The 11,743-nt window shown below is 37.6% G+C and overlaps 4 protein-coding genes across 5 annotated transcripts; 2 read left to right on the top strand and 2 right to left on the bottom strand.

Moving 5' to 3' along the window:
- Nucleotides 1-75: 75 nt before the first annotated feature.
- Nucleotides 76-2,570, bottom strand: LOC141828831 (paired amphipathic helix protein Sin3-like 5). Its single transcript, XM_074716213.1, has 10 exons — nt 2,428-2,570; nt 2,141-2,260; nt 1,911-2,054; nt 1,627-1,798; nt 1,427-1,525; nt 1,179-1,340; nt 920-1,074; nt 601-728; nt 289-530; nt 76-212 (listed from the first exon to the last, which is right to left on the bottom strand). Exons 1-9 carry the CDS (start codon nt 2,475-2,477, stop codon nt 313-315), a joined length of 1,248 nt encoding a protein of 415 aa, XP_074572314.1. The 5' UTR covers nt 2,478-2,570; the 3' UTR covers nt 76-212; nt 289-312.
- Nucleotides 2,571-2,793: 223 nt separating this feature from the next.
- Nucleotides 2,794-4,204, bottom strand: LOC141829822 (haloacid dehalogenase-like hydrolase domain-containing protein Sgpp). Its single transcript, XM_074717323.1, has 5 exons — nt 4,194-4,204; nt 3,820-3,928; nt 3,593-3,747; nt 3,248-3,509; nt 2,794-3,166 (listed from the first exon to the last, which is right to left on the bottom strand). The coding sequence occupies exons 1-5, from the start codon at nt 4,202-4,204 to the stop codon at nt 2,990-2,992; spliced, it is 714 nt and encodes a 237-aa protein (XP_074573424.1). The 3' UTR covers nt 2,794-2,989.
- Nucleotides 4,205-5,684: 1,480 nt separating this feature from the next.
- LOC141829821 (putative invertase inhibitor) lies at nt 5,685-6,245 on the top strand. The gene has a single exon (XM_074717322.1). It carries the CDS (start codon nt 5,685-5,687, stop codon nt 6,243-6,245), a length of 561 nt encoding a protein of 186 aa, XP_074573423.1.
- A 293-nt stretch (nt 6,246-6,538) lies between these two features.
- On the top strand, nt 6,539-11,110 carry LOC141829542 (uncharacterized). 2 transcript variants are annotated; one of them, XM_074717043.1, is made up of 7 exons: nt 6,539-6,709; nt 7,189-7,295; nt 7,816-7,854; nt 7,957-8,047; nt 9,313-9,412; nt 10,572-10,678; nt 10,756-11,110. In XM_074717043.1, exons 1-7 carry the CDS (start codon nt 6,579-6,581, stop codon nt 10,877-10,879), a joined length of 699 nt encoding a protein of 232 aa, XP_074573144.1. In that variant the 5' UTR covers nt 6,539-6,578; the 3' UTR covers nt 10,880-11,110. The 2 variants fall into 2 exon arrangements, with proteins under 2 accessions (XP_074573144.1, XP_074573143.1); XM_074717042.1 differs by having other exon boundaries at nt 6,540-6,709; nt 7,813-7,854.
- Nucleotides 11,111-11,743: the final 633 nt, after the last annotated feature.

Here is an 11,743-nt window from a genome sequence, read left to right as displayed (position 1 = left end):
TGCAATTTCACTCGAAAACGATTATTTACAAAATATCAAAAGTAAGCACAAGTATAATAATCAAAAGAATATGAAAAAAATTCACTCATGATGTTTTCTATTACAATGGTAAACTAGATATTCAAACTTCTCCTTGATAGTATATAACAATTTGAGTAACTGTTTGACGATCGATGTAGTGTAGATAAGGTCAGTAGAATCTTCATGTGTCCCTGTAAACACACAAAAGATGGTGAATAAGTATCATAATGAAACCGAAATCTGATATAGTTGAAACTATCTTCCTACACTTGAGTTGTCTTTCTGCTTCCTCTAACAGCTTCCATCAACAAGTGATTTCAGATGACACTCGCCGACAACTTTAGCCCAAACTTCTTCCAAGTCCACTCGCTTTCTTGACCCTTCGTCTAGCTTTTGTTGTAGACGATTTCGTATGATAGGCAATATGACGCTTCCATTTGTACGTAGAAGACGAATAACTTCTGATCCAAAGTCGCTGTAAAGCTGTTGTATACATCTCCAATCTTCAGCTGTGGCATGAAATGACAAAATTAAACCCAGTCAAAAATTTAAATGTGATCTACAAATTGGAGAACTAACCAGTAAAGTGGTCTTCAAAAACAAATGCAGTTCCTGGGCCAATTCTGTCAGTGGGGAACTTCTCCAGTAAACTATCCACTTTCTTTGCAGTTGAAGACAGCTTTCTCAAAAGCATATCCAGCTCGTATCTTGAATCATCAATAATAGATGTCAGTGAAAAATGAAAAGAGATATCAAGCAGATGGTACAATGCACAAAAGTAAGGCATGAACAACTCTAAACATTTAAAATAATTTTTAGTAATCTTGACTATTTAAATGGAATTGAATTGTCATCACGCAAGAACTGTTGCTACTATGAAATGAATTGATGAGTATACCTATCATCCTCGCATCTCAGTAGGCATTCTTCATATATGCTTTTTCTTCTCGACTCAACGGTTTCATACGCATTTCGAGGAGATACACAGATCAGCCGATGATTTATTACAGATGCTTCAAGGCTAGCCACTTGACTTGACCGAGGAATTGAGTGCTGTTAAGGGCATATGATGTTAAGAAGCAAACATGATGTGTTACGGACAAAATTCAAAAGAACAAAATGGAGAAAATAATCTGAAAATTTGAAACATAACTCACCAGAAGACAACAATAACTAGGACTTTCTATATCTCTGATCCCATAAAGGTCAGCATATTGGGAAAGAGACCAATCTTTAGCAGCTACTTTTTCGAACCAACTAGGTATGAAAGAAATGAATTGTTCGACCAAGTCATCATGGCCCTGAAAAAGCATTATCATCTGCAAAATGAAATGATTTGTGAAAAAACTTGAAATAAACTTTTAGCTTTACACTCACCAACATGATTTAAGCTGAAAGTAAGCACCTCTTGGATTACTTCATCAATGGACCATTTCTTATTAATATATAACCTCATAATTTTCTTAAATGACTTCCACTTTTTACCATTACGAGAGAAGCGACTCTGCATGAAGGAAATAAAATGTCAGAAAGCATACTTCAGAAACCAGAAGTGAGCAGACATAGCTAAATGCAACATTATGTATACATAAAAAGATCAATTACCTTTATTTTGTGAAAGAAAGATGAACAATCTTCATAGTCTGGTCCTTTCACAGTGATGTAAAGATCAGTTCCATCCAATCCCTTGAATAGGAAGTCGCTGAAGCCCAAAAATAACCTAGGATGTTCGTGGAGCAACTCTTTCACCATCTTTACAGCCTCAACTCGAGAGATCCTGCGATTAACAGCAAAGGTAAGAGCGTAGATGGAAAATTAACATCAATATGCACATTGGAAACTTGAGATCAAACTAGGCACAGTGATGATGTCAATTCACGAGAACTAACCTTCTTTGGCGTACACCGTTCATAATTTGGAGGAATTCCTTGTACTTGTCAACATTCAAATTGCGTCGCAGAATCATCGCGTACCAAACGCAATCTCCGAATTCTGGCTTTACTGCTGCATCCCAGATGCAGCTAGGCTCCGTTCTGCTTCACAAACCCCCCAGTCAATACCGAAGCAGGAGAAAAAGGAAGAGACGAAGAGGACAAAAAGAGGGCAAGTATCAACTCACTGTTGCTTCGAAGGAGATTCCTCTTCAGATCGCTTCCTCTTGCTCCCAACGACGTCCATATCAGCCCTTAAGCCTTGCGTTTCACCCAACCGAGAAGTCTCCCCCTCGAATCGCGTGGTTCTTCAACACAAAGCGTCACAAGCACCAAATTGAGAACAAGAGCAAAGATTCAAAGGGAACAGACAAGGAAAAGCAACAGATATGCATCAAAACCTAATCTAATACGACAAAGCGAGAGAAAGAGAGAAAAAACACCGCAGATGGAAAAGAGAGGAAATTATACTCACCGATCGTCTCGAAAAGACTCGCCCTTCAGCCGCTTCTCCATGCTCCTCATCGCCCTCTGAAGAACTCGAGATCAAGAGCAGAAAGTTGCGGTTCTTGCTCAAAAACCTGCTCGCTTCTCGCCGGACCTCCAACGGAAATTCGAGGGTTTGATTTATATACCGTCGCCCGGCGGGGAGAAATGATTTGTACATCGAGATTCGTGCACGCGTCGGGAACGAATCAACGGACCATGACCCTTTGGATAATTAGTGATAAACTTCTTCAATAGATTGTTCTTAAAAGACTATTTTTCTAGAATTATCTGCGAATTTTAAAAATATTTTTTTAATTTTAGATTTTAATTTAACAGAAAAACTAAAATCTAATATCCTCAATTAAATTTTATAATCTAATAGCTGTTTAATCAGGTACAGATAAACACTGTAGCTCCTTGAAAAAGAGCTTTTTGCAGAGTTCTTGATCTTCTATAATTCTGCAAGTAACAACAATGAAAAGATCGAGTGTTCAATATGCTTCTCTTTTTTTGTCTTTGAATGATTTGGAAACACTGAAATTGGCATCTCAGGATTGCACCATCTTCTCCAACTCTTCCAATGCCTTCCAAAGCTTTGGATCTTCATAGTCCTTAATGAGGAAGGTAGCTCCTGCTTCCTCCAGAGATTTCTCTGGATTTCTCGTCGTTAAGCCGATAACGGGCATTCCGGCAGCCACTCCAGCTTTTATCCCTGATGCCGAGTCCTTGAGAAACAATGAGAAATTAAGAAGAACAAGTTCACACAAAGTAGAGAAAGCATGAATGTCTACAAAAAGATGAAACACCTCGAAGATAAAACTGTGCTCAGCCGATGAATTGAGCTCCTCGAGGGCCTTCAGGTAAGGATCAGGGAAAGGTTTGGCTCTCTCGCATTCACTTCCAATTATGACAACCTGGAAAAAGTCAGAAAGGCCGAGCATCGAGATCATAAGCTCTGCATTTGCCCTCGGCGCATTGGTTACTGCTGCACGCTTCAGGCCATGATCCTTAATCCAGTTGCAGAGCCTGTGGATACCGTCTACTGGCTTTAACTGTTCGATCACGATCCTGTTCGATAACATTATTGCAATCTCTATCAGGAAAGGTGGACGAACTGATAAGAAAGGAAATCTCGTTAGAGTCGGATAGACCTTCGAAACATAGCTTCCTTGTCTTCCAAAATTTTAGCAGCTTTTTCAGAATCCCAGTCTGGAAATAAGATCCTAGCAATTTCATCATTGTGCCTTCCGGAAATGTTTTTTATGTAAAATTCTTCATCTATGGGGATGCCATTGTTATAACCAATCTGCAGAAGAGAAGATCAATTTCAATAAGTTCTGTTGCTATAAACTGAAAGCCATCAGAGAGAGAATCATACCTCTGAAAGCGTCTCTCTGAATGCAAAATAATGAAGGGGGTCCGAATCACACAGAGTTCCATCGACGTCGAGTAAAACCGCTTCTACCGGAGCAAGCCTAGCAAGAGAGCTGATGCAAGAGATAAAGGTAAATTAGTACCACTCAGAATTAGAGAAGTACCATTGCCTCTTCTACCTCAGCTTACTGATAAGCAGTCAGACAGATTCGTAGAGAAGTTCAACAGGAATGTGTAGAAAGAATAAATATGTACTGAAACAATGTCTTCCAGCAAACATACAATTTGACGCCCAAAGGATTATCCAGTTTACGTCCTTGAGTAACCTCCAAGATCTTTATTCTTCCAGTTTGATTTTCAGATAAGCAGCAAAATCACAACTTGTTCATGAACTCGAAGGAAGAAAATCACAATTTAATCATGTTGCATGATCAAAATTTAGATTTTTGGTGTCTTTTTTCTACGACAGTTCGAAGAATCAAAATAATCACTAAACTCTAAGCACGAAAGTCGAATCTAATTAGATGAAGTGGATCGGCAGCGATGGTACCCTTTCGGAAGCGTGTGAGTCTTGAGAGATCGACATCGATCGATCTAACTCCTAAGGGAGATTAAGGAAGTGAAGAAATGCGGAAGAGAAACGCCGAAGGATTGGAGAACGCCGGAATCGTTCTTTCTCTCTTCTCACGCCAAAAAAGCAGGAAGTTATTCTGCGTGTCGTAGTTTGCTTTTACCGAAGGCGCCTAATTCTAATAATACTCCTTTCTTTGCGTGTCGTAGTTTGCTTTTGGAAATCGATAAATTTCTATCAAAATTCATTGTTGACATCATAGTGATGTTGGATTGGAACTGTGTTGTTGGCTTGGAGAAGATAAAAATATATTTTACTTTTAATTTTAAAACTATGTTAAATATTATAATCAACACAATACTTTATACTTAAACATTTATGGATGATTACATTTAGTTATGAGTAAAATAAAAAAAACACCTTTTCACCTATTTTGAAAAAAAAAAATATTGAAAGAATACCCTGAATTTATGGAATATACTATTATTATAATAATTTTAGTCATAGTTATTTTAACATGTTCAAACTTAATAAGTATAATCATAATATTCATTTAGTTAAGATTTTTTAGCAATTTTTTTTCCACTTCTTTTGAAAAAAATATATATTTAAAAGATACCATATATCTCTAACATATACTCATTGTAGTATTGTTGTTCGAAATTTAGTCAAAACTATTTCAATAAAGTTCAAAATTAATAAATGATTTACTCTAATTTAATTAAAAAATATTTAATTTAATTAAAATTGATCAAATACTATTGAAATAAAGTTAATAAAACTACTATAAGTAAAGTAATTTTTGGATAAAACTGCTAAAATATAAAATAATTTTGATTGAAACTACAACAACATAGAGCAATTTTAATTAAAGTGGGCGACTTATAATAATTTTTATCAAAACTATTACAAGATAAAATATTTTTGGAATATGAGATATTTTAATATTTTTTAAATGGGTGTCATAATGAAAATAAAAATCCTCTTTTGATCCTTGCCCATATTTTTTTAAAATTATAATAATTTTTAAAAATAAATTCTACATGTTATAATTAATTGGCCAGACCGAATTGGAAAAGAAATATTTATTAAATAAATTTTAATTTGAATCAACTTGTTGGAAGAAATGCGCCAAATGTCCAAAAATTTACCTAGTCATTTATTTTAATTATTCCAAAAACAATTTAATAGCCTTATCCTCTTATGCATTATACACCGGAAAGGTCTCTAAATTGCAATTCAAACCCCGGCGATATATGCATAGCGACCACCTCAACAACCACAGCAGTTGATTAGCAATGGCGACGAAGCCCTGTTCCATGACTTCCATCGCTCTCCTTCTGGCCCTCCTCCTCCTTCTCCTCCCCAGTTACCTCCCTCGCGGCGCCACCGCCGCAGTCTCCGTGGAGGCCACCTGCAAGAACATCGCCGGCGACGACCCGAACGTCCACTACGCCTTCTGCGTCGAGGCACTGCGCAGGGACCCGGCGAGCGGCTCGGCCGACACCAAGGGGCTGGCGGTGGTCGCCACGAAGCTGTCGGAGAAGAACGCGACGAGCATGGCAGCAGCGGCCACGGCGCTGCTGGGGAAGGCGCAGCGGCCGCCGGAGCAGCGGAGCCTGGAGACGTGCGCGAGCGCGTACGGGGAGGCGGCGGAGGCGCTGGGGCTCTCGGTGGGGGTCATCGAGGAGGGGAGGCTGGACGACGCGATGACGTACCTGAGCGCCAGCATCGGCGCGGCGGATGTGTGCGCGCGGGCGTTCGAGGAGTTGCGGGCGGCGTGCCCGTTCCCGATGGAGAACAAGGCGGCGCAGCAGCTCTGCTACGTAGCTCTGTGCATCGCCCATTTGCTGGGGTAGTTCGTTGTCTGCTCAAGAACTTGGAGACGATCAAATAAAAGTTAACAATTTAAAAAGATATTTCGATATTTTCATAATTTAGTTTTTGATCGAGTATTTTCAATATAGAGATTTTTTTTAATTGAGATGAAAATAATAAAACTTATTTTTTTATATAGTAGAAATTATGAAAGAAAAGCCAAAAAGTTTCAATTATTTAATAGTGATCATCGCCATAGCATACTAGCTTAGGGGTTGAGATTAAATGAAGTTTTAGGTTCAAAGTGAAAATAGTTTCGTAGATTATATGACTTTTCGCCCTGTCGAGACGGAGGAGGAGAAGAGGGCGACGGTATGACGACAGCAGCGCGGCCGACGTGGGCGCCGGCGAAGGGTGGGAACGAGCAGGGCGGCACCAGGATCTTTGGTCCTTCCCAGAAGTATTCCTCCCGCGATCTCGCCTCCCATACCACCCTAAAGCCAAGGTGATACCTCCCTTCGCAGGCTCCAAAAAACCCTAACCGATTTGTCAATTCCTCTGTGCCCCATAGAAATCTATTATCGTTTGATCGACTCATGTTGGAGTTGAAGTTGTTAGTTTGCAATCAGAAAGAAAATTGAAGATTGATTAAGATATTTTTTTGATTCATTATTTGTGGGCGGTTGTTAAATTAACGAGACATGTTGGTTTCTCCCTTATTTTGCCTATTGTTCCTGAGAGGAGAAAAGAAAGTCTCGTATCCGAGAGCTGAACGCTTTTATTTTTTAGTTGGTCGGAGCTGAACTTGTTCGATTGGATCAAAAATTGCAAATTTCTTTTTTTTTTTTAATGCAGTCCGAAGGTAGATGTTGAACCACACAGTAGTAGGAACAAAAATGGAACACACCTTTGTTTGCTAAATTGCAAATTATGAAAGTTAAATTGCATGCTACTGGTCTGTGGATGATTGATATTTGGGTGCAGAAAAGAAGGGCAGGATACCCAGGATGAATTGCAGAAGAGGAACCTCAGAGAGGAGCTGGAGGAGCGTGAGCGTAGGCACTTTACTTCCAAGGATAAAACTTATGCAGGTGATTTTTGAAATCTCATCACTATATTATATGGTCAGTATGATATTCTGTTATTTAGATAATCCTTTGTCATTGACAATTTTTGGAATATCAGCAAATGTTGTACCTAGACATTCCCTTTTTCTGTATGCATTTTTAGTTTTCTAGTACTGTAACAATATCTGCTTGGATATTGCATCTTTGAACAATTTCATCTGACATTTTGTAATCACCTTGTTTCTAGTGATGTAGCCTTGCATGAAACTCAATTATGATGATAAAATTTGTGGCTTTTGTCGGGGAAAACATAGCTTGATGCTGATGTGAACACTCTGCTGCTTCATTGAATTTTACATCTACCACTTTGTTTATGACAATCAATGTTCACCTGTTGCTTCACCTGTATATTTGTCATTTGCTGTCCACTTGCAACTTGCAGTTCATCTTGGCATTAAATTGCAATTTATATCTTTATTATCATTAGCTGTGCTCTTTTCACATTGTTGGTATGTACACTTACACTCATTATTACTTGCAGAAGATAGAGATAGAAGAAAAGGGGGGCACCTACTCTTGGAAGGTATGTTACTTTGTTTTGGGTTTGCTATAATGTTAAATTCTATTAATGTTGACCTAAAATTCTTTTCTGTGATGCATATTTTTTCTCTTGTTTTGTTCGCAGGAACAAGAAGAGAGGTTGAAGATAGGATTATTCCTAGGAGTATTGATGCTGATGACTCTGATGGGGATGTCAAAGATCAAGATAATGAAAGGTAACTCTATTTTATCTTTAATTGCACATGTATTCTTAATCCCTGAAATGTCTATGGATTCGTTAGTTCTTTAATCTTGGCATAAACTTCCCACTTTGAATTCTGAAATTTTAGATCAGGGCCTTCTGATAGCAGTAGCAGTATATGCACATGTTCTCTGATTATTACTTACTGTGTAGAAACAAAGCTCGTGGAGTTATGTATTGCTTGGCCCAAAGATGCTATTATTCTGCTTTAAACTATGTTAAATTCATTCACTTTAGCTAGCAGCATTCTGGATGTTCGATGTGTTTGACAGTTGTCATATTAGTTCAATCTAGATTGTAGGGAGTCAATTCCCGTAAGATATTTTTTGTCTTCTCATTTCTGTTCGTTCCGGTTCTTATTTTCCAAATACTCTCAAGCAACTAAAAAATGTATGCTTACATGAAGCATTAGGAGGAGAGCACTGCTGCTTATGTTCTATGTTGTTCTTTCTTTTCCTTCGGTTTAAGTCTCCTTGTTTGTTTAAGGAAAAATTCTATTTTTTTTAGAAAGTAAAATCTAAAATTTAAAAATGATGGAAGACAAATGTTTAGCATAGATATTTTTTTGACATGTTTAAATTTATTAGTGGTGAATGGCCTGTTAAACATTTATCTTTTTTTTAAAAAAAAATCAATGGTTTTCTTTATTTTCTAAAAATGGAAATTTTCAGAACGAAGTGTTTGAAGACAAAGAGTGTTGTTTGCAACTTTTTGGTGTGAAAAATCACATCTCACATACATGAAAACTTCTATGATTAAATCATTAGTTTGGTTGCCACACCTTATATAGTATGACAATACAAGTCTCTCTGGCTGTCATATAAAAAACTTTTGACATCCATCTGAAATATTTGCCTACTCTAATTTACTGCTAAGGAAAAAGTACATACACTATGGATGAACAACACGTGAAATTTTCTTGAAGTAGTTCACGGCATAACTTGTGTGTATCTTTTGTCAACTAATCTTGTTTTATCATGACCAATATGACCATTATAAAGATACTTAAATTCCCAAGATATAGGATGTAGATCAGAAGGACAAGCAAGCCACCATGTTTCTCGTGGTAGAAGAGCAGATATGGTAGCTTGTTTGTCCTACCGGTTTACTAATTTTGCTTTTCATTCTTATATTTTTGTCTTTCTCCAAGAAGCTCATTGTAAAATATTCATTTGATCCACTCTGGACAAAAATGAACCCTCTTCCTAATTTAAAAATGTAAAATCTTGTTGGTGTTAGTGATGATGACGACGACGACGACGATGAAGATGATACTGAAGCTTTGTTGGCTGAACTTGAAAGGATAAAGAAAGAACGTGCTGAAGAAAAACTCCGTAAGGTCTGTGCTAGTAACTATTCAGGAGTTTTCTGTCTCTTTTATTTGCATGTGGGTTTCCCCTTTGTATGTTTAGCTTGTTTGGCATTATTATTTGACTTATTTACACAAAATGCTAGGTGATTTTGTGTAATTGAACAGTAACCTGGTTCTTTATAGCTCACTCAAATTTTATCCTGAAATCATAATACCACATATACATACGATGTCTTATGTTAAAACTTAACAGTGAATTGGTTTATCATTTGTGTTGATGTAGCTGTTTCATCGTATGTGTTTGGTGACGAGTCAGAAATTTGGAACATCAGATGTTGGGGATTTAGCATCATCTGACCTTCTTTTCTGTTCTTCAGTGCATCACTAGCTGTGCTGTTTGCATATAATTTTATTTTATAAGTGATCATAATTTGGAATGAAAATGATTGGGCATCTTTTATTTCATAAGATGTGTTACAGTAATGTTGAGTATTTGCAAATAATTCCTGGGTGTAGGTTGTGTCTGCATGTTGTTGTCCACATAAACAAAATTACTTTCCTAATTGTAGTTGAAGCAACTATATTTCCAACTTCTTTCAACATAACTGTTTAGGTAGATTTTGGTTCATTGTTTTTAAATTTGTGGAAATTTTCAAAATCTTGCATTTCTGAACCTTTGGTATCGGAATTTATGGGATTCTAATTTTCTAATGAGGATATTTAGGTAGCAATAACAAACCCCCTTCAAGGTAAGTGCTGAGTTTTTTAAGAATCCCGTTAGATGAAATTTTTCTGTGTACACTATTAGTCTTTCCATTTATAGTTTTATATCCCATTATTTTTAATGATAATTTTGTTTAATCTGACATATTAAAGTTATAATCTTTTCTTCTAATATCAAAGTTTACCAATCATCATTTACTAACATATCCTCAGTGTCACATCTGTGAACAATTTCTTAACTATATAGAGAATTTTTCTTGAGAATAATTTTTTTAAGATTAGTATTTCCTGAAATATGAACATTGACACTAAAAATATCAAACTGCTGTTTGCCACGCCGATTTTTGTACTGCAGCTTTTGCAAATACATGTTGCATGAGAATCACAGATTAAATAATCATTGCCACCCATCTCTTCAATCTCTTCTCTTACTTTTTTAGTACATTTTCTTCCGATGTGACAGGAACAACAACAACAGGAAGAAGAGCTTAAGGCAAAAGAAGCTGAATTAATGCGAGGAAATCCATTAATCAATATCAACAATGCAGCTTCTTTCAATGTCAAGAGAAGGTTCACACTGTTTCTTCGCATCTTCATAATTATGAAAAAACTATCTCAAAAATATTGAACTTCATATGATGCTCCAGGTGGGACGATGATGTTGTTTTCAAAAATCAGGCTCGTGGTGAAACTAAGGCTCCTAAGCGTTTTATCAATGATACTATCAGAAATGACTTCCATCGCAAATTTTTGCAGAAGTACATGAAATGATTCTGTCAGTGTTCAGTTGGTAAGTTGTATCATACCCATTGCTAAAATCCGTGGCTAGTGGATTCTTAACTTGATTATGCCATCTTTTAGCTTGGAGAACAAAGTATATATTGGTGTGATTTCCCCTTTGATTGTGCTTTCTTTTAGGCCATATTTACCTGAGAAGAAACATGTTGGTGTATCATATTGTTGTGGTTTATATGATCGTTTCTTCAACTATTGGTCATGAAATTATGTTATTCTGCCAAAGAGATATAGGACTCCAAGATAATGTTGCTCAATGTTTTGAATTTGTAGCAAATAGATGAACAACCAGCACAATTATAGATTTCCTCTATAACGACGTGCGTTCCTTGATTCGCACAAACTACAGCATCTCTTCACAGATGAGCATCAAAACTCAGTTTTTTAGAATGTTGTTCTTCCTCGCTCCTCGTGATCGAAGAATCATGAACGCTCGATCAGAGCTCCAGCACCACAACTGCAGTTAATTTTTACAGATCCAAAGTCAATATCGCTATTCGCTAATGATTTGAAACGAACATTAACAAAGGATTGCTCTCACATTCGGAGTCGGTGGTGATCCATGGCCCGTTCCTGACGGGCTCGTCGCCGGCGGTGGTGGCCATCGAAGTGCTACTGATCGTCGGGCCGTGTCGTGGCTTTTCGCAAGTAAACGAGAGCCTGGACGCGCTGTTAATGGTGTGGATGTGACTGTGATCGTTTCGAGAGGTCGAAGCGGAGGGCAGCGAGAGCGGCGAGCACACCGACGAAGCGCCAGAGCAACTTCCGGCGTCCCACTTGAAGCTGACCTTGCCCGCTGAGCACTCCGGCGACTCCGCTTCTGGTTTCAGTTTGTTTCGG

This window comes from Curcuma longa, chromosome 5, assembly GCF_044706935.1.
Source record: "Curcuma longa cultivar G26 ecotype Majalengka, Jawa Barat chromosome 5, ITB_CL_G26_1.1, whole genome shotgun sequence".
NCBI lineage: Eukaryota > Viridiplantae > Streptophyta > Magnoliopsida > Zingiberales > Zingiberaceae > Curcuma > Curcuma longa.
This window is presented reverse-complemented; position numbering and strand designations above follow the sequence as displayed.

What these genes read in the sequence shown, in the direction of transcription:
- LOC141829821 (XM_074717322.1), top strand. Translation starts at nt 5,685, where the DNA reads ATGGCGACGAAGCCCTGTTCCATGACTTCCATCGCTCTCCTTCTGGCC.
- LOC141828831 (XM_074716213.1), bottom strand. Translation starts at nt 2,477, where the DNA reads ATGAGGAGCATGGAGAAGCGGCTGAAGGGCGAGTCTTTTCGAGACGAT. An exon ending in GAATCTCCTTCGAAGCAACA is followed by an intron (nt 2,055 to 2,140) that starts GTGAGTTGATAC and finishes TTTGTGAAGCAG; the next exon opens with AACGGAGCCTAGCTGCATCT. An exon ending in CTTTCTTTCACAAAATAAAG is followed by an intron (nt 1,526 to 1,626) that starts GTAATTGATCTT and finishes TCCTTCATGCAG; the next exon opens with AGTCGCTTCTCTCGTAATGG.
- LOC141829542 (XM_074717042.1), top strand. Translation starts at nt 6,579, where the DNA reads ATGACGACAGCAGCGCGGCCGACGTGGGCGCCGGCGAAGGGTGGGAAC. An exon ending in CAAGGATAAAACTTATGCAG is followed by an intron (nt 7,296 to 7,812) that starts GTGATTTTTGAA and finishes TATTACTTGCAG; the next exon opens with AAGATAGAGATAGAAGAAAA. An exon ending in GGGGCACCTACTCTTGGAAG is followed by an intron (nt 7,855 to 7,956) that starts GTATGTTACTTT and finishes TTTTGTTCGCAG; the next exon opens with GAACAAGAAGAGAGGTTGAA.
- LOC141829822 (XM_074717323.1), bottom strand. An exon ending in TCAGAGAGACGCTTTCAGAG is followed by an intron (nt 3,748 to 3,819) that starts GTATGATTCTCT and finishes TCTCTTCTGCAG; the next exon opens with ATTGGTTATAACAATGGCAT. An exon ending in AGCACAGTTTTATCTTCGAG is followed by an intron (nt 3,167 to 3,247) that starts GTGTTTCATCTT and finishes TTGTTTCTCAAG; the next exon opens with GACTCGGCATCAGGGATAAA.